Raw genomic sequence first — 17,921 nt, 5'->3', positions numbered from 1 at the left:
AGCAAGTGCTGTACTTCTCGCTTATTTTCCTTCCCCTGAAACGTAGGATTCTAGTCCTCATCGTTCTGAAAAGGCTGCTTTAAATAGGAACACAGGGAGTTGCCTTATACCAAATCAGAGAAATGGGCCCATCCAGCTTGGTACTGTGTCTGCGCTGTCTGACAGTGGCTCTCCAGTGTTTCAGGCAGGCGTTGGTGTGATGCTGAGCTTACCTTATCATTGCAAAGGGAGCATGAGCAGCACATGGGTTGTGCTTGACCTTAAACATTTCTCTAGTCTCCCAGACCATTGGCTCTTCCTTATCTGTTCTGGAGGAGGGCGAGAAGCTTAAAGGGAAGCACACCCTGTATGCAGGAAGGTAGCACAGCAGGGAGAAAAGGTCCTCTAGCACATCTTTTTTTCCTGCCATGCTTCTTTTCTGGGTCCAAGAAGTTTTTTAAAAAGAGAATTTAACCATACAATCTCTCACCTGTGCTGTGAAATGCCTATCCGTCATAAAGTCTGTCGTGAGGTTCTTTGGACTGCATGTGTACAACTCTAGCTTCCTACCACAGTACACGCTAAATTCATTTGCAATGTAATTTAAACATAAAAAGAGTCTGCTGTTTCATCCCAAAGTGGAATCATCTAAACCATGGGTAGTCAAACTAAGGCCCAGGGGCCAGATCTGGCCGAATCGCCTTCTAAATCCGGCCCGCAGACGGTCCGGGAATCTGCGTGTTTTTACATGAGTAGAATGTACCCTTTTATTTAAAATGCATCTCTGAGTTATTTGTGGGGCCTGCCTAGTGTTTTTACATGAATAGAATGAATGCTTTTATTTAAAATGCACCTCTGGGTTATTTGGGGGGCATAGGAATTCGTTCATCCCCCCAAAAAAATATAGTCCGGCCCCCCACAAGGTCTGAGGGACAGTGGACTGGCCCCCTGCTGAAAAAGCTTGCCGACTCCTGAACTAAACCAGCATTCTGGTCTCATAGTAACCAGCCAGGTGCCCGTGGAAGCCAGTAAGCTGGACCTGAGCAAAAGAGTCCTCTTTCCTCTTGTGATTTCTGGTAATTCAGAAGCATTGCTGATGCTGACTGTGGAGGCAGAACATAGCCATCAAGGCTTGCAGCCACCAATAGCCCTCTCTTCCATGAATTTGCTTAGTCCTCTTTTAAAGCAGTCTAGGTAGGTGACCATCGCTGCCTGCCATGGGAGAGCGCTCCATAGTTTAGCTATGCACTGTATGGAGAAGCCCTTTCTTTTATCCACCCTGGATCTTCCAACAAATGCTAACTGAGAACGCTAATTGCTTTTTAACAATGTAAACCAAGAACTTTCCAACACACCATGAAATGATTGCTGCTTGTTTGAAGACAAGAGTGAAAAGGAGCTTAGGGCTGACCTTGAAGAACCTAGTCCAGTGGCTCCCAAATTCCCTGCCCCCATGGACCACTTGAAAACGGCTAAGGACTACTTGGTAGTTTTTCTTCCTGTTGCAGCAATTGTAATGCACTGTACTAGATGCTGTATAATTTTTTAATGGTTTTTTACAGGAATGTGTGGACCACATGAAGGAAGTTCATCCACTGGCCAGAGTTTGGGAACCCCTGATCTAATGACAGCACACTTAGATGTGCCACTAAAAGGCACTGTGCCCCCATTTGTGTAAGATTTATAAGCCACTGACAATGTTTATCCTGTGTGGTTTATTTCGGTTATGTCCACAAATGCAAAACAATAAATAACAAGTAGTATTTTGAAACCTTACAGAGTGTCATGAGAACATGAAGTTCCACATCACATCACTTTTAAAATACACACACACAAATATATATATATACAAATAGGTGACTTTGCGTTGCTAGCAAACAGACAACAATGCCAACTTAGCCCGGGGTGATAATATATAGCAGAAACAGATGTCATGCCACCATTCAAAGTGTGCACTGGCCACTGTGAACATTTTATCCTAAAATAGATCTCTCTTTCTCACAATTAATAAAATAACAGGTTAAGGAAAATATATATTCGTTTCTAGTTCTCCTTGCAACATTGGATAAAAGCACAGCAAAAAATTAGCCCAACTACTTTGGAACATGCTATGGGAAAAGTCAGGCTTTTTTGCAGTTTGGTCCATGGGGCATTAAAGATGGAATGGTTTCGCCTTCCAGAGACATAATATTTGCCAATCCTAGAAAAACAGGCTCACACCAATCAAGCAAGCAACTCACACAAAATGGCACCCGTGGTCCAATGTCATCCCAGCTGAGCTTCGGGTGAGATGATGTTAGGCTGCTTTTCCCATGAAGTGTTTTTATATAAAGGCACAGACCTGGCCAGGATGCAGGCCTGAGGAATCACACAATTCCTCCCCAAGCTAGCGAGCCCCACTTGGGCTGTGAGTCTTGCCTTCTTTCCCTCCGAACTGACAGCTGTCAGTTCTGGAATCCTGAGGTCAGGGGTGGTATGTCCCATTTTGCCACTCGAGGCAAAACAGGAAGTGCCACCCTGCTCTGCCACACCACAACAGCACCATCTCCAGTGGGACCACTTGGCCACCTGCCAGTGGCACTGCAGCTGTACCACCATCTGTGTCACCTCTGCCGCTTGTGGAGACACACTGCTGGCATTGGTCCCTGAAAGAGCTTGCAAGATCTCTCCCAAATCTCAAGAGACATTTTGCTCTCCTAGACATCTTGCAAGACTTTGATGAGATCTCGCAAGTTCTTGCAGGAAATCACCCATCTGTTTACCTGTAAGCATATAAAATAGCGCATCTTGTTAAACTACTTGTGGCATTCAACACTTTGGGAGAAGACTTCTCTCCCTTTTCCATTTAAAAATTAGGATCTATGCTTCACGTTCAGCAGGAAGGTCCATTTCAAATGAAATATGTATTTGTTTTGCTTCTGCTTTTTTGTGTTCTCGGGTGTCAAAGTTAGCCTCCTGGCCCTACTCCTCCAGTATCAATCCCTGGTTGGGCTTTCATTGACCATAAGCAATATCCCATGTAAAAGTAGGTAAAAAGGTAAAGGATCCCTGGACGGTTAAGTCCAGTCAAAGGTGACTATGGGGTTGCTGCGCTCATCTCGCTTTCAGGCTGAGGGAGCTGGCGTTTGTCCACAGACAGTTTTCCGGGTCATGTGCCCAGCATGACTAAACCGATACTGGCGCACAGAGGGCCATGACAAGTGCCAGAGCACACAGAAACACCATTTACCTTCCCACCACAGTGGTACCTATTTATCTACTTGGACTGGAATGCTTTCGAACTGCTAGGTTGGCAGGAGCTGGGACCGAACAATGGGAGCTCACCTCGTAGCTAGGTGGTAACGCTCCCTGGAGAGAAATGGCTCATCTTGCCCATTTTTGGGGTTTTACTTTGGCTTTGGTCTTTCGCTCAAGGGGTGAGTTATTCTTCTTAGAGGTTCACCTATCCTATTTGAAGGGAAATACTTGTTTCTTGTAAAAATCTCTGTAAGGGATGCAGGCCTGGCCAGGACACAGTCTGCCTTGCTCTGCCTAATGATATGGTCAGCCCTGCAAAGTGATAATTGTTGCATATCAGCGTAATCAGGGCCTCTCCCCAATGTGCTTAAATACAACTTGCTACAAAACAGACATTTGAAAAATGAGAACAACTTCCATGGAAATTTCTATAAAGAAACAGGGTGGACACAGCAAGAAACGACCCAGAGTTTGTGTGCCCTGAGAATAACTTTGGAAGATTTCTGCCCCATCCTCTGGGAGATCCAGTAATCACTTGCAATTACTGACAAGCCCATATTTATTGCCACGAGAGCATACTATTGCATCAGAAACATAATGAAGCATGGATGCTTAAGACTGTGATACAGTATAAATATTTAGTGCAGGCAGCTCATGGAAGGTTATTTCTGCATATCTGGAAAATAAATAAAAATTGGTCATCTTGCAAAAAGCCCTCGAGCTGCTAAAGTTTGTGCCTTGATTTAATTTACAATGCAAATGTAAATGCTGTTTTTTATCAACCGTGTTTTACTAACAATTGAAGCTCATTGTTTTGTAAAAACTCTTTAAATCTTCCTTTTTCTATTTCCCTACTGCTTTCCTTCTTCTAAGAGTGTGTTAAAGGGTCTTCTGCAAAATAAATGGGGGAGATTAATCATTTACATATAATTATCTCTGTCAAAGGATGGCAGTCAAAGAACCAGGACTATCTTTACAATATGAATGGTGCCCTCTAGTGGTGAGAACTGTTCCATGTCCCTCCCTCCCAAATCCAAACATAAGTTAGTGGGCATTATGAGCAATATTCTATATATGCACAGCACTGCCTAAAAAAAACTCCTGTGATCAATTTAAATTCTACTTGCATAACATAACGTGTACAAATATCAACGGCACAATCTACACTTGGATGCAGCATCCTTTTTGGGAAAATTTGGCAAGGCTTTAAGAGGTTTCACAAGGAAATGGGATTTCACAAGGAAAACGAAGTCTCTATCGTGAGGGCTGGAAGGACACATGCAGGAATAAGGAGACAGGACCTGCATGCAGTGTAGGACTTGCAGTTCCCTGGAATCCCTCGTAAGGCACGTTTTCAACCCTAGCTGTGAAGATCAGATGCTCCCTTTGTTTCAAAATAAAGATGGAGGAGGGAAAGGACACTACCCTTTCTGTGCCACAATGAGAAAATGCATGCCTCGTGACCGCATGGGTCTCCAGGCACAAATCAGGATTCAAAGAGCACAAAGCTAGCTTCACCAGCTAGATCTGACATGGGGAAGGAAGGCAGTGTGCATGTGTGTCTATGCACAAGAGAGTGTGTCAATTTAAGGCAGGGGTCACCATCTTTAAAGAAACCAATTAGCACGTAGGGACTTTTGAGTAAGTGTTGTGGACACTCTCTGATCACTTCTCTCCCCCTTCTAAACGCAGATCAGCTCCCCTCTCCAAAGACAGAAAGAGGGGATGCACACAGGATCTGGTAAAAGTCAGGTCCGGTGGAAATGTAAAGCACATAGAGCTGAAGGAGGAAGTGGGAAAGAGCGTCACTATTCCAACTTCCTTTTTTCTGCTCAATGTGTTTTCATGGCAAATGGGGCACTGGAGCTCAGAAGATTCATGGGCACCATAAAATGAACAAGGGCACTGAAACCCCTGATGTAAAGTCATCCTAAAACCTGCATAGGAAAATGAGCTCAAAGGTGATTTTTAAAAAGACACACACACACACACACACACAAGTATGTTGTGGAGCAGTTGTTACAATGCCCTAGAAAAGGATTGTTATCATCACCACCATCAGCTGGTACTGCAGGGCAGATAAAAGCTGAAACCCACATACATACCCTTCCAGACATCCACATAACATGAAAAAAATGCAAGATGGCTGATCTAAAATTGCCAAAAGCTTTCTTTCTATGGGAAGTGAAGGCAAAGGTCAGCCAGGAAAAGAGCTCTAGGGGAGAGAGAAGTAGGGGAAAACCTTAACCAGAAAGGGGTCTGCAGCTTTTTCAGGCCTAGGGGCACATTTGGAAATCTAAGGAATAGGTGTGGGCACCACAAAGCACCCAATCTGCAGAAGAAAAACTGTTGGTACTCAGACTTCTCTCTCAAAGCAACAAGGAAAGCATCTAAACAGTGTTCCCCACCCACCCTTAAAAAAGAAAACACAGGTGAAAAAACAGGCACCCTCAAGGAAGTAACTTCCCCCAAAGTCCACATTTTTTAAAAAATTAAGAGGGTCAAGAATGCTTGACAGGTGTTGGGGAGAAGAGTGTTATCTAAGGGTTCTGAGATACCTATGTGTGTCCTGCTGGGGGACCCCAGCTAAAAAAGGAAAGGACATTTTCCTGGTTTCTTTTATCCATTCTTTTGCTTCAGAGTCCAAGAGACAGCTATGTGACAAGCCTCCTCATGCATTGGTTATTATCCAAAATGAAAGACAGATGAAAAGGGGAGTGAATCTGAAGGCAGGCAGGGGTGGGGTTTCAGCAGGTCAAGTGGTCCCTTTTTTCTGACACTTTCCCCACAGATGCCCCTGAGGGCAGCAGAGGTTGAGGGCGACGTCCAGCATGCATCGCCCTCAGAGAAGACCCACTGACGTCTATCAGCCACTATGACTGGGTTGTGATCATCTCACTGCCAGATATGAAGAGTTAGCATCCCATTACAGTCGTTTGGTGGCTGGATTTGCACTCTAGCCTGGACAGCATGTCTGCAAACAGCAGGGATGCCAACAGGTAAGAGGTCAGTGCTTCCTTTAGAAAGGAAATCTGAACTGTCTCCAACACCTGGACTAATAATAGGCTGAGGGTTACTTTGGCTCCGCACAGAATTGCTTCTGCAAAGCTAAGACTTAGTGCTATTACCTCTGTAAGGCTGCTAGAAGGAGCTACCTATGGGACAGCATTTCTGTGTCTTCTCTGTAAAATGGTTATAGAGGACGCTGTTCACTATGTTACTCAGCATCCTCTAGACCAGGGATGTCCAGGTCTATCCCCAGGTGATAGCGGTAGATCGCGGTCGATCGCTAGTTCATTTCTGTTTTCTTGAGAAGAGTAGCTGTAAAATGAATGTATCCAGCCCTGCCCCTCACTGTTTCCTTCAGTCGTGCAGGATCACTAAACCAGAATTCAGAGTTAGCACTGCCCAGCTTTTGTTAGGGTGAGCGTTTTTCGGCATTTCCGCCTTAAAATAATCACCTCTGCTTTGCGCCCTCCCCCAAATGATCTCAACACCAACCTTGCCCCCTAAGAAAAGCTCAACAGCTTTGACCTGAACTCCTAAAAAAAGCTCAACTCTGACCCAAACCCCTAAAATGACTTAGATCCCTGCCACTTTTTTGTGCTGGAGGTAGATCGCAGTCTCTTGGGAGTTGGACGTCCCTGCTCTAGACAAATATCCTCATGTAAAGTACCTGTCTGAGTTTAACCACAATGTTATTATTTTTTTTACATCAAGTGAGTTTGTGTGCTTTTCACTGTGGGACAAGGAAAATCGGCCAGCGTGGCAAAGCAGTTAGAGAAGTGTTTCCCAAACTTGGGTCTCCAACTGTTTCTCGACTACCATCAACCCCGACCACTGGTCCTGTTAGCTAGGAACGATGGAAGTTGTAGTCCAAAAACAGCTAGAGACCCGTTGGGGAAACCCTGGGTTAAAGTGTCAGACAACGACCTTGGAGACCAGGGTTCAAGTGCTCACTAGGCCATAAAGTTCACTGGGTGACCTTGGGCCAATCACTGCCTCTCAGCCAAACCTACTTCACAGGGTTGTTGTGGGGATTAAATGAGATGGGAAAGGACCATACACATATATGTCACTTTGAGCTCCTTGGAGAAAAAGGTGGGATCTGACGCAATCAATCAATCAATCAAATTCTGTTACATTGTGTGCCTCGCTATTTGCATTGGCTGCTAGGAAATTCAGAGCCTTGTGTGCCTCGCTATTTGCATTGGCTGCTAGGAAATTCAGAGCCAACTATGTGGCTCATCTCTGAAAGTCTCTAGTATGGCTTATATAGGAACAAATAAAATGTTTAGTATTACTGATGAGCAATTTTAAGGCTACTGATTTCAATGGGTCTACTCTAAGTATGACTTAACTGGACATCACCCTGAGAGACAGTGCCCCCAATTGCGTTAATCCAATGGCTTAAGTGTCAATATCAGGGCACAAACCTGGCCTGTCTGACCACAGTCCGTGATCTTCCACATCCGGCGACTAAAACGAGCCAGCTTGAGGGCACGGGGTTAAAAAGCCGATCAAGCACACAGTCAAAATTCCAGTTTGGGAACGCGACCCTCACAGAGGCATTTCCGAGGAATGTTGGGAGTGAACAAGACGACAGGTGTTGGGAGTCAGGCCTGGAAAAGCTTCTGGCAGGAATCAGCGGTAGAGACAAGGTATAAAGATTCGGGGTTTCCCGACCACAAGGGATCCATGGGTCATGTCATTCCAGGGCCCACTCGGCCAGCCACTGCTCACATTTCCCTCGCTGCTCCTGCTCCAACTCCTCCACCTCAGGGCTCTTGGCTTCCTGTGGAGCCTCAGGGCTTGGGCTTCCAAACAGATTCCCCTGACGGCCTTCCTCCGCCAGGACACTCTGGTCCTTCAGTTCTTGGATCAGCTCCTCCAGCTGGTGCGTGGCACGCCGAGGGGCCCAGTTGCTGTCCACGGTGGGGACGAAAGGGTCAGGCGCGATCACCTCAATAAGCTCCTTGTTGGTCGGGATGCGCAAGTAGTAGGCGTGGAGCATCATGCGGTAAGGGCCACTGTCCTTCTTGAAACTGTACGTGAAATCGCCCACCACCGGGTGCCCGATGGCGCTGCAGTGGACGCGGAGCTGGTGGGTTCTTCCTGAGGAGGGGCGGAAACGACAATGCCATTTTTTTTTTAGGACAGAGACCCTTTCGTCCCCACCCTCCTACAAGGACCCTTTCAGCCCACCCTCCTACAAGGACAGGGAGACACAAATCGCTTCCATGAGACATGTAAAATGTTTCATCCAATTCTGGCGGTGACATTTCACCAACAAACCCTTTGCACATCCCCATTAGGAAGCTGCCTTATGCTGAGTCAGACCAATCAGTCCATGCTCAGTATTCCCTGCACGGACTGGCAGCAGCTTCTGAAAACGATACTGTTTTAGACAGGCCTTTGTAACATTAATTATCTCTTTTTTAAAAAAACCAATCAGTACTTATTGATGTCTTAACAAAGCTTTTCTGCTGTTTTTATTCTAATAAGTTGTACTCCGCCTTGAATTTTCTTTTCTGAAAGTGCAGAAACGTGTATTATACCGAAACACTTTTTGGCCTTTAGCTTAAAAATGTATAAATTACTTCCTTTGGTCTTCCAGACTGCTGTTTCTGCACCTTATCTATTTTTGTGTATTTTTTATGTATGTCAACAAGCAGCACAAGGACTAAGTTCACATTCAAGATTTCTTATGCATGCCACATTTGTTATTATATACTTCTTGTTTGTATGAAAAAACTTCAATAAAAATCAATTAGATATACAAGTAAATAAACTTTTCTGAGGCACAGATGAGTGGAGAACTGGCCTTGCTGAACTGGCCTGACTTGACAGCCTGGAAACAAGAAGCGCACATTGCATTGTGGCAAAGGCCATTCCAGTGCCAGTGCAATGAAGGAGCAGGAGTCCTTTTACCTGTGAGGGGCTGCAGAAGCACTTTCGTCGCTGGATCACCACTGTAAAGGCCATGTTCAAGCACTGTTAGCTCTGACTGGCAAGGTTTGGGGTTTTCACAACCTGTTAGAAATGTTGGGATTAACGAGTTAAAAGCAAAGTCAGTTTTCAAAACATCTGCAAAGCTCAAAGTTTTCTGACGATGCAATGCCTCAGTGCTACAATGAAAATGACAAAGGGGGCATGCCCTACCCTCCGTCCCTTCAATGCACATCATGTGTGTCAAGCCTTCTGTCGTGTTCTTCCCGATGGCGTAGTGGATCGTCATCCTCGCCTCTTGGATGTGGCCCCTCACCTGCCAAGCAGAGGATGCATTTTGTCACAACACCCTGAGTCTTAACATGAAAAAAAAACCACCAGCCTCAGTTTCCCAACTGTAAAATGGGAACAGGTCAATATCACTTGCAAAGCCATATACCTGCAGAACTGCTGTACAGGGACATCGTAACTTCCCTTACTTTAAATCAGGGTTGGGAAACCTAGGGCCTCCAGGTGTCGCTGGACTACAAAGCGTGTCATCATCCCTCGCCACTGACTATGCTAGCTGCTGGGGCTGTTGGGAGTTGGAGTCCAAGAACATCTGGAGGGCCACAAGTTTCCCCCATCCTCATCCTCGCTTCAGACACTTACCTGAAGTAAGTTCCTCTAAACCAGTCTCCCTCAACCTGGTGCCTCCCAGATGTTTTGGAGTACAACTCCCAGCAGCACTGTTGGGAGTTGTAGTCCAGGGACATCCAACGAACTCCCAAGAGACTGCGATCCAGTGATTTACTCATTTGTGGGGGAGTTCAGAGTTGTTGAGCTTTTTTTAGGGGAGCAGGTCAAAGTTGTTGAGCTTTTGGACACCCCTGTTGTAGTCCGTACAGAGATAGGTGAGAATTTCGTCTAGTATGTGAATCAATGTGAATCGATTTGTAATTCCCAAGCCAGAACATGAACATACAGCTGCTTTTCGGAATTTGCACTTTTGCAAATTCTGGAATGCAGTTCTCCAAGCCAAAAAAAAAAAGGCTATCAGGGAATCATGGGCGCAAAAATGCATACATTAAAACAAACTTGCTTGCAAAGATGTGTTTTACTGGGAGATTTAAAAAATCACACTGTGATGACTGATGCATGTAAGGTTTTCAGGATGACTTGTTTAAAAAGAAGTTTGCAAACTGATGCAGAAATGGGGCAAACGGAACATGAGACTGTGAAAGTGATAAACGCAGAGAAGCCAAAACTGGCAGACTTGCCCAGCTCTTCGATCCCAAAGCCAAGAGGGCACCAGACTCATGGCTTTGGGGGAGATGTAACACTGCCAGGGGAAGGCACATCTTTTTCCTTTGAAGATCCATGCTCTCAGCAAATAAGCTTTTTTTCATTCCAGACTGCGCGGATCAGCATGGTTTCCCCGTGACCAGGCTGCGTTAAGCTCTTCCCATCCACAGAAGCTGAGAGACACATAATCCGCTTGGCCCGGGAGGATTTCATCTGCGGCAGATTAGCTCTGCTTCCTGAATGGATTCAGCATCTGCAGAGTCTTCGTGCCACCCTTTTTGTCTCTCACGTTTAACAAAAAGCCACGGCAAGCTTTGGTGACATCCACATCATACATTTAAAACCACATTTAAACACGCATGGAAGGCACCTAGCTTTCTCCCCACCCAAAGAGTCTTGTGAACTGTAATTTGCTGAGGGTGCTCAGAATTGTGGCTCTGTGAGGGGGACATGAACATGAAATTTATTACGGTCAGAGACCAGCTTGTGAAACACAAATGGAACTACAATCCCAATAGCAAAACAAACATTGAAAACAATATACAACAATGGATTTTAAGTTTAAAAATGCCATAGGGGTAAACCACAGCTCCCAGGATTCTTTGAGGGGAAGCCGTGTGCTTTAAATGTACAGCATGTGTACAGGCCTGTCCTAATTTCAGGTGTGCAGAATTCCGCTTGGAATCCCAGGTGTGAGTCACAGGTTATCTGATGCAGGGGAGTAAGAAGGGGAGGTCAAATATGTCACAGGGGTAGGAAAAACACACATAATGTGCTTCCACATGCTCTGCACTGTGGCTTTTTCATCCTGTGGCTACATCATGCATCTACGCCAGACGTTTAGCATAGTCAGAGGCAGGCATGGCATAACGGTGAGAGCCGATGGTGACAGTATGTGTAATGCAGTGAACTCACTTCCTGGCCTAAGACATCTCAATCTCATTGCACCCTTTTATGCAATATGGAGATAATAATTCCTTCCTACCTTCCAGGGTAGGTACGTGGGTGGCGCTGTGGGTAAAAGCCTCGGCGCCTAGGGCTTGCCGATCGAAAGGTCGGCGGTTCGAATCCCCACGGCGGGGTGCGCTCCCGTTGCTCGGTCCCAGCGCCTGCCAACCTAGCAGTTCGAAAGCACCTCCGGGTGCAAGTATATAAATAGGGACCGCTTTCTAGCGGGAAGGTAAACAGCGTTTCCGTGTGCGGCTCTGGCTAGCCAGAGCAGCGATGTCACGCTGGCCACGTGACCCGGAAGTGTCTCCGGACAGCGCTGGCCCCCGGCCTCTTGAGTGAGATGGGCGCACAACCCCAGAGTCTGTCAAGACTGGCCCGTATGGGCAGGGGTACCTTTACCTTTACCTTTACCTTCCAGGGTAGTTGTTAAAGGTCACACAAAACAACATATTATACATTGTATAAATGCTGTTAATAATAATGTATTATATTATTGTTATTCCAGCTAACGAAAATCCCAGGAAGTTTCTCAGGACAGGGAGAGGCAGGGAATAGAAAGCTTTAGATCAGCAGCGGGGAACAAGATCCGAGGATAGGAACAGGAAAAAGCATCACAGACTGTATCATTTTCTTTAGGGAAGTAGTAATGCTCCTCTGAAAGATGTTGGGTACTCGGGTGGCACTGTGGGTTAAACCACAGAGCCTAGGACTTGCCGATCAGAAGGTCGGCGGTTCAAATCCCTGCGACGGGGTGAGCTCCCGTTGCTTGGTCCCTGCTCCTGCCAACTTAGCAGGTCAAAAGCACATCAAAGCGCAAGTAGATAAATAGGTACCGCTCCAGTGGGAAGGTAAACGGTGTTTCCGTGCGCTGCTCTGGTTCACCAGAAGCGGCTTAGTCATGCTGGCCACATGACCCGGAAGCTGTACGTTGGCTCCCTTGGCCAATAAAGTGAGATGAGCGCCGCAACCCCAGAGTCAGTCACGACTGGACCTAATGGTCAGGGTTCCCTTTACCTTTACCTAATGCACCTCTGAAAGATGTTGGGTAGTCAACCCAGAAATACAAAATTACCTAGGTGACAAACAGCCTCAAAACTGGCATATATATATACACACACACACACACACACACACACACACGTATACACACACACACACACACACACACACCCTGAGTCCTCTTTGTCCTCTTTGATATGCAAGGATTCTCTCTTCCTAGCTGCGACCAGTTGCAAAACCAACCTCATTTCCTGGCAATCTGCTACTCACTTCTACTTAATGCCTTTTTTTAATCTTTCCCTTTTAAAGAAGTAATGTTTAAGTCACAGGCAGCCGGTCGCTAGACACCCATCCTACAGATGGCCGGCTCGCCTTGCCTCGCGTGTCAGTGGGACACCCAAAAGGGATCAAGATAAAAATATGAACGCCAGCTGACGTCTGACGCCCTACTGGCTTTCCGGGTCTGTTTCAACAGTGGTGGCCAAAAACACAAGCCGTTTTTGTGGCTGGGGGAAAAAATGTTAAAAGTGCTCATTGAAAATCTTTTTCACCTCCTGTGGAAAAGTTTGGATTTGTGGGAAGATGGGTGAATCATAGCAGATCCTGTAGATCATCTTTTAGAGCAGCAGCACCCATACTTTGGAACAGCAGATTCCCTGTCTCCACTATCCTAGAGCCCCAACCAGCAAGAAAGGGGAGTTTTTTAGCTGCTAAGAAGTCTTCTCATGCTTTGTGCTGACCAGAGCCAATCAGCGTGAAAAAAGGCAAGTCAGCCATTAAGGGTTGACCCCTAGGGTAACTCTGGAGAAGGTGCGCAGGAAGAGTTGTTCAGTATGCTCCAAAGCTAAGCATTTAGGAATACCGAAAGCACAAGGTGCTCTGAGACCATATTACACTGGTTCTGAAAGAGCTACATTGGCTCCCAGTACATTTCTGAGCACAATTCAAAGTGTTGGTGCTGACCTTTAAAGCCCTAAACGGCCTCGGCCCAGTATACCTGAAGGAGAGTCTCCACCTCCATCATTCTATCCAGCTCCGAGGGCCTTCTGGAGGTTCCCTCACTGCAAGAAGCAAAGCTACAGGGAACCAGGCAGAGGGCCTTCTCGGTAGTGGAGCCCGCCCTTGGAACACCCTCCCACCAGATGTCAAAGAGAAAAACAACTACCTGACATTTAGAAGACATCTGAAGGCAGCCCTATTGAGGGAAGTTTTTAATGTCTGAAGTTTTATCGTGTTTTTAATATTCTGTTGGGAGCCACCTAAAGTGGCTGAGGAAACCCAGTCAGATGGGCAGGGTATAAATAATAAATTATTATTGTTATACAAGAGAATGATGTGCAAATTCTGTTACATACAATGGAACTTCAAGGAAGACACAACTTCAGTCACTCTGGAAGACTGTATTGGAGCACTCCAAATCATTTGCCTCTATATGTGCGCAGAAAATAGTAACCTAGCTGGAAGGCAATGTATCCTTAACTTTTATTGTATTTTTCTAAGATTACTGCATAATCATAGAAGGGTATGACTGTCATGAAGGGACCCTGCAATTCTGAATTTGCAGAGCAGCAATATTGACAGGGCGCCACAGAGTCAGCCAGCCCTGGCCTTCACCATTCATAAAGTGCAGCATCCAGAATGGGACACAGCCTTTCATCTGATTCATAGCTAGAAAGGAACTTGACAAACATGGTGGCTCACCAGCGCAAGGTAGGCTTTGGTCACCATCCGTTCCTTGAAGCATTTGTAGGCACTTCCAGCAGCTGCCTTGTTGAGCGCCACGCAAAGGGCCCCGCTGGTGGAGAAATCCAGCTGGTGGCAAAACCTGGAAGATCACAAGATTTATCTATTATTAACAGCCTGAAAGGTTCAGTCTGCCATCTTGATTCAAAATGGCTTCCAACAGCATCCAAGTACAAATGAAAAGATTATCCTTGACCTAATTGATTTGGTTACAATGTCTTAAGAGGTATATAAATCACAGCAAACAAACAAACAACTTTTCAAAGTATGTAGCACAAGTAAAACAATTCCAAACAAAGGTTCTGTGAACTTTGGAAAATCTGGTCTTGACCTCAAATCACTTTAAAAAACAAACAAACAAACACCTTCCTCATTTACACTAAAATGCACTTTGCACTTGTCATCTTGGGTTTTCCACAAAATTTAGAACTGAAATTAGGCTTGCATAGAATGATTTGAGTCTGGGAGTCGCCAATTTGCATTGCTCTGGAGAGCAAGCTAATGTAACAAGTTTATTTTAATTGCACTTAGTAAGCAAAGCAAAAAACCCTGAAAACTGACAGGCTTGCCTAGTAGTTTTTGCAATCAGCATCCATCTATTGCTCTAGAAAATTTCCAACTCACATTACTGTCGCCATCACACTAGCCATATAATACCCATTTTACAGAGGAGGCCTGTGCCTGGGTGCTAAGAAGTTGTTGCCTGTAGTTTATTGGTCTATACATTTATGGGTTTCAGCAATTGCAAGGGTCCATACATTTTTGTACTATAATGCAGGAGTCAGTGCTTGTAAAGTTTCCCATTCTGTGCTATATAACCTGGCAGCTGCTAATAACCAAGTTCATAAATTGTTTGACTAAAACTGTTTCATACTGTTATCCCACACATTAAGTAAACAGAGAGCCTTCTTACAAACTACTCACCGGAAGCCATAGTATGTGTCTGGGTCCGCAAGCTCAGGGAACCGATATTTCAACTGGCTCTGCAGGGTGAGCTTTTCATACCACATTTTGCTGTCAATGCGGACGTCCCAGTGTTTGTTAACCACAATGAAGTCCGCACTTTGGTACAGAATGGACAAGTTATCGATGCTCACAGGCTCCATAGCGATGGACCCTTAGAGAGGGAAAGAGAGGTGCAGTTCTGAGTTTCTGATCCAAAAATTGCTCTTCCCTTCTGACCTAGATTTGCTCTTCCCTTCTGACCTAGATTTGGGAAAGTTGTTCAGAGTAATTCTGTCGGAGAGGCAAATCACTCTGTGCGTGCTCATCAACACTGGTTAATGCATTAATGGACACTTGCTGAGAACTAAAGCCCAGGTATGGATGAAGCCCTAAAGACAAATGTCAGGTGTGCTTAAGAAATTGCAATAAATCAATCTGTCAATTGTATCAAATGCTGAGGAAAAGTCTAAAGGCTAGGGCAGAGATGACTGCTTTTTGGCTGGATATGCCAGAGGACTGCTTGCCTGGAGGAACAATGGAAGAAGGGTGGTTGGGCCAAGTTAGTACAAGACTTGCCAGCCTCAAAAAAACCTGACAACAGATTTTATATTCCCTGAAAAGACTGCTCAGGTATTGGGTTTATGAACAGGCTAACGGGCAAGATTTATCTCTAATCCATATCTCAAAATTTTCCCATTGGTACTATTTGCTGAAATCTCACTCCAGAGCTCAATACTTGCAGTCACTTACCTTTGCCTCCCTGAAAACTGCCTTTACAGCTCTCCGTATTCAAACAATGCCTACGCCAGTCTTAGATGGGAGATACAGAAATGTTCCAAGGCATTTAAGACTTTGTATTTGTGGGGTAGGTGAGGCAGATCTCCTCCATTATATACTCCATTGTCAACTCTATCAAAACCTCAGAAAGAGATTTTTTTGGAGCAGATGCTGCCACCGCTACAGGGACAGAACCCTGAAGTGAAAATATGTTAGCTTTTATTTGACTGTGATCCGCTTGTCACATATAAAACAGCCTTATTTGCAAAAGCCACTAAAAACATTCATGCTAACTATATAAAAGACAATGCTGTAGACTGTGAAGGTGATTCATTAATTTGACTTATTGTAAGTGGGTGCATATCTATGGATTTCTTTTAACAGGTTTTAATTGACTTGCTGGGTTTGTAATTGAATTTGTAATGACTTTTAGTCAAACACAGTAAATGACTGACTGATTGATTGATTGATTGATTGAATGAAGAAATGAATGAATCTTTTAGTATGGCATCACGCAAACTTTGAAACTCACTATGTATTGACATCACTGGACTCTTTTTGGTGCCTGCTTAAAGTATTTTGTTTAGGTAAGCCCAGACATGTAGAACATTGGCATGTTTTAATCTGGTTCTCAGCTTCTCGTTGATTTTAAAAATAATAAGGTTTTAAATAGTTATCAAGTGCTTTCACTGATCATTTCATTATTTTATTCTTTTTGGAAACCACTTTGAGGTTTGTTTGTTTTACAATCAAACAGTATATGAATTTTAATGAATAAATAGATACGTATTTGCTGCTTTTGCATCTTGTTATGCTGCTTTCTGGAATGACTGCTGGGGAGGGTACTATTGCATTCCCCTGCGGAGGTAAAATTGTGACCCCTTAATAAAAAAGATAACTATCCAACAATAAGCAGCTGTTTTCATATAGCTTAAAACACACACCTAGAGCAAGAGAGGCCTGAGCTATCCACATTGAGCACCTGTGCAACAGACTGTGCAGGCACACAGCTCACCTGGTTGGATTTTTTCTTGCTATTGTGAAATGTATTCTATTTAAAAAGATTATTTCAAATTGTGCATGTGGAAATTATTATTTTTTAAAATAGATGTGGTGATGTACAAAGCTTTCAGGCTTCCGACTGGGGCATCCACTTGGCTACTACGAGTACGGGATGCTTTATTAGATGTGCCAGAGGCTTGATCCAGGAGGCTCTTGTGTTCTTAAATGGCTACCCTATTTGACTCTTGACAAAACTCACAGACAGGAGAGTCTGGAAAGAGAGGGAGGGAGCACCGAGCCTCCAAATCTTGCTTTTTTCCCCATTATGCTCGCTTTACATTTATTTTAACAGACTTGCCCTAAACCCGTTTTGAGACAGATGAGGCTGTTTGGCTGTCAAGAAAGAGAAGCCCCTCAAAGAAGCGCTTCTTTTGAGGTAGAGGCTGCTCACCCCTTCCCCACCGCCATCGTCACGACATCGGCGGCTACCAAATCCTTTGGATAAAGGGACAGAAAAACAACATGCACCCTTCCCACCCCAAAGACGCCCACGCTGCACTGGGAGGCTTGCAAAGATTGCTGCGCCTCCAGCGCCCTTCGCATGCATCCCGTGCATGCAGACATGCAGACGCGCGTGCACGCATCCCTGCCGGCCCCACTCCGCAAGGAGTGCACCGAGCCGGGCGGATCGATCGACCGACCTGCAACTTTGCGCAAGGCGCTAGCAGAGGGCTGGTGCGCCATGCAAAGGCGCGCACGGCGGCGCTACATTGCAGCCAGCAGGCCCGGGCAGTGCAGCAGCCGCCGAGCAGCGCGTGGAGGAGACCCGCCGGCCAATCAGCGCCTTCCGCCGCATGGAACGTTCACCCGGAACTGAAACAGCGCGCGCGCTGGTTTGCAAAAAGGAAAAGTCAGCTGGGCTGTTGCAGGTACTGTACTGTTTGCAGTTGCAAAGCAGGTTTGCTTTTTTTTCTTTTTCTTGCAGGGGGTTGCTTTTTCGTTGCATACCATCAAGCAAAAAAGCAAGAGAGTTTGTGGAACTGAGCTTTTTAAAG

General features: G+C 45.3%; 2 protein-coding genes across 5 annotated transcripts in view; one reads left to right on the top strand and one right to left on the bottom strand.

Annotated features, from left to right (window-relative positions):
• Positions 1–1,675: 1,675 nt before the first annotated feature.
• On the bottom strand, positions 1,676–17,700 carry RPUSD1 (RNA pseudouridine synthase domain containing 1). 3 transcript variants are annotated; one of them, XR_013390722.1, is made up of 7 exons: positions 17,568–17,700; positions 15,067–15,259; positions 14,101–14,224; positions 9,379–9,481; positions 9,148–9,249; positions 7,653–8,331; positions 1,676–3,426 (listed from the first exon to the last, which is right to left on the bottom strand). XR_013390722.1 is itself a non-coding variant. In XM_028705325.2 (7 exons), the coding sequence occupies exons 3-7, from the start codon at positions 15,246–15,248 to the stop codon at positions 7,925–7,927; spliced, it is 918 nt and encodes a 305-aa protein (XP_028561158.2). In that variant the 5' UTR covers positions 15,249–15,259; positions 15,838–16,060; positions 17,568–17,682; the 3' UTR covers positions 1,676–7,924. The 3 variants fall into 3 exon arrangements, 2 of the variants coding, with proteins under 2 accessions (XP_028561158.2, XP_028561157.2); XM_028705325.2 differs by adding an exon at positions 15,838–16,060 and having other exon boundaries at positions 1,676–8,331; positions 17,568–17,682; XM_028705324.2 differs by having other exon boundaries at positions 1,676–8,331.
• Positions 17,695–17,921, top strand: part of CHTF18 (chromosome transmission fidelity factor 18) — a 36,003-nt gene continuing 35,776 nt past the window's right edge. For both annotated transcript variants that reach the window (XM_077919190.1, XM_028705323.2), the window contains exon 1: positions 17,695–17,795. The gene's annotated coding sequence lies outside the window, so the exon portion shown is untranslated. The remainder of the gene's footprint in view (positions 17,796–17,921) is intronic.

This window comes from Podarcis muralis, chromosome 14, assembly GCF_964188315.1.
Source record: "Podarcis muralis chromosome 14, rPodMur119.hap1.1, whole genome shotgun sequence".
In the NCBI taxonomy this organism is placed as follows: Eukaryota; Metazoa; Chordata; class Lepidosauria; order Squamata; family Lacertidae; genus Podarcis; species Podarcis muralis.
Note: the sequence above shows the minus strand (reverse complement) of the source record. Positions and strands in the feature narration are given on the sequence as shown.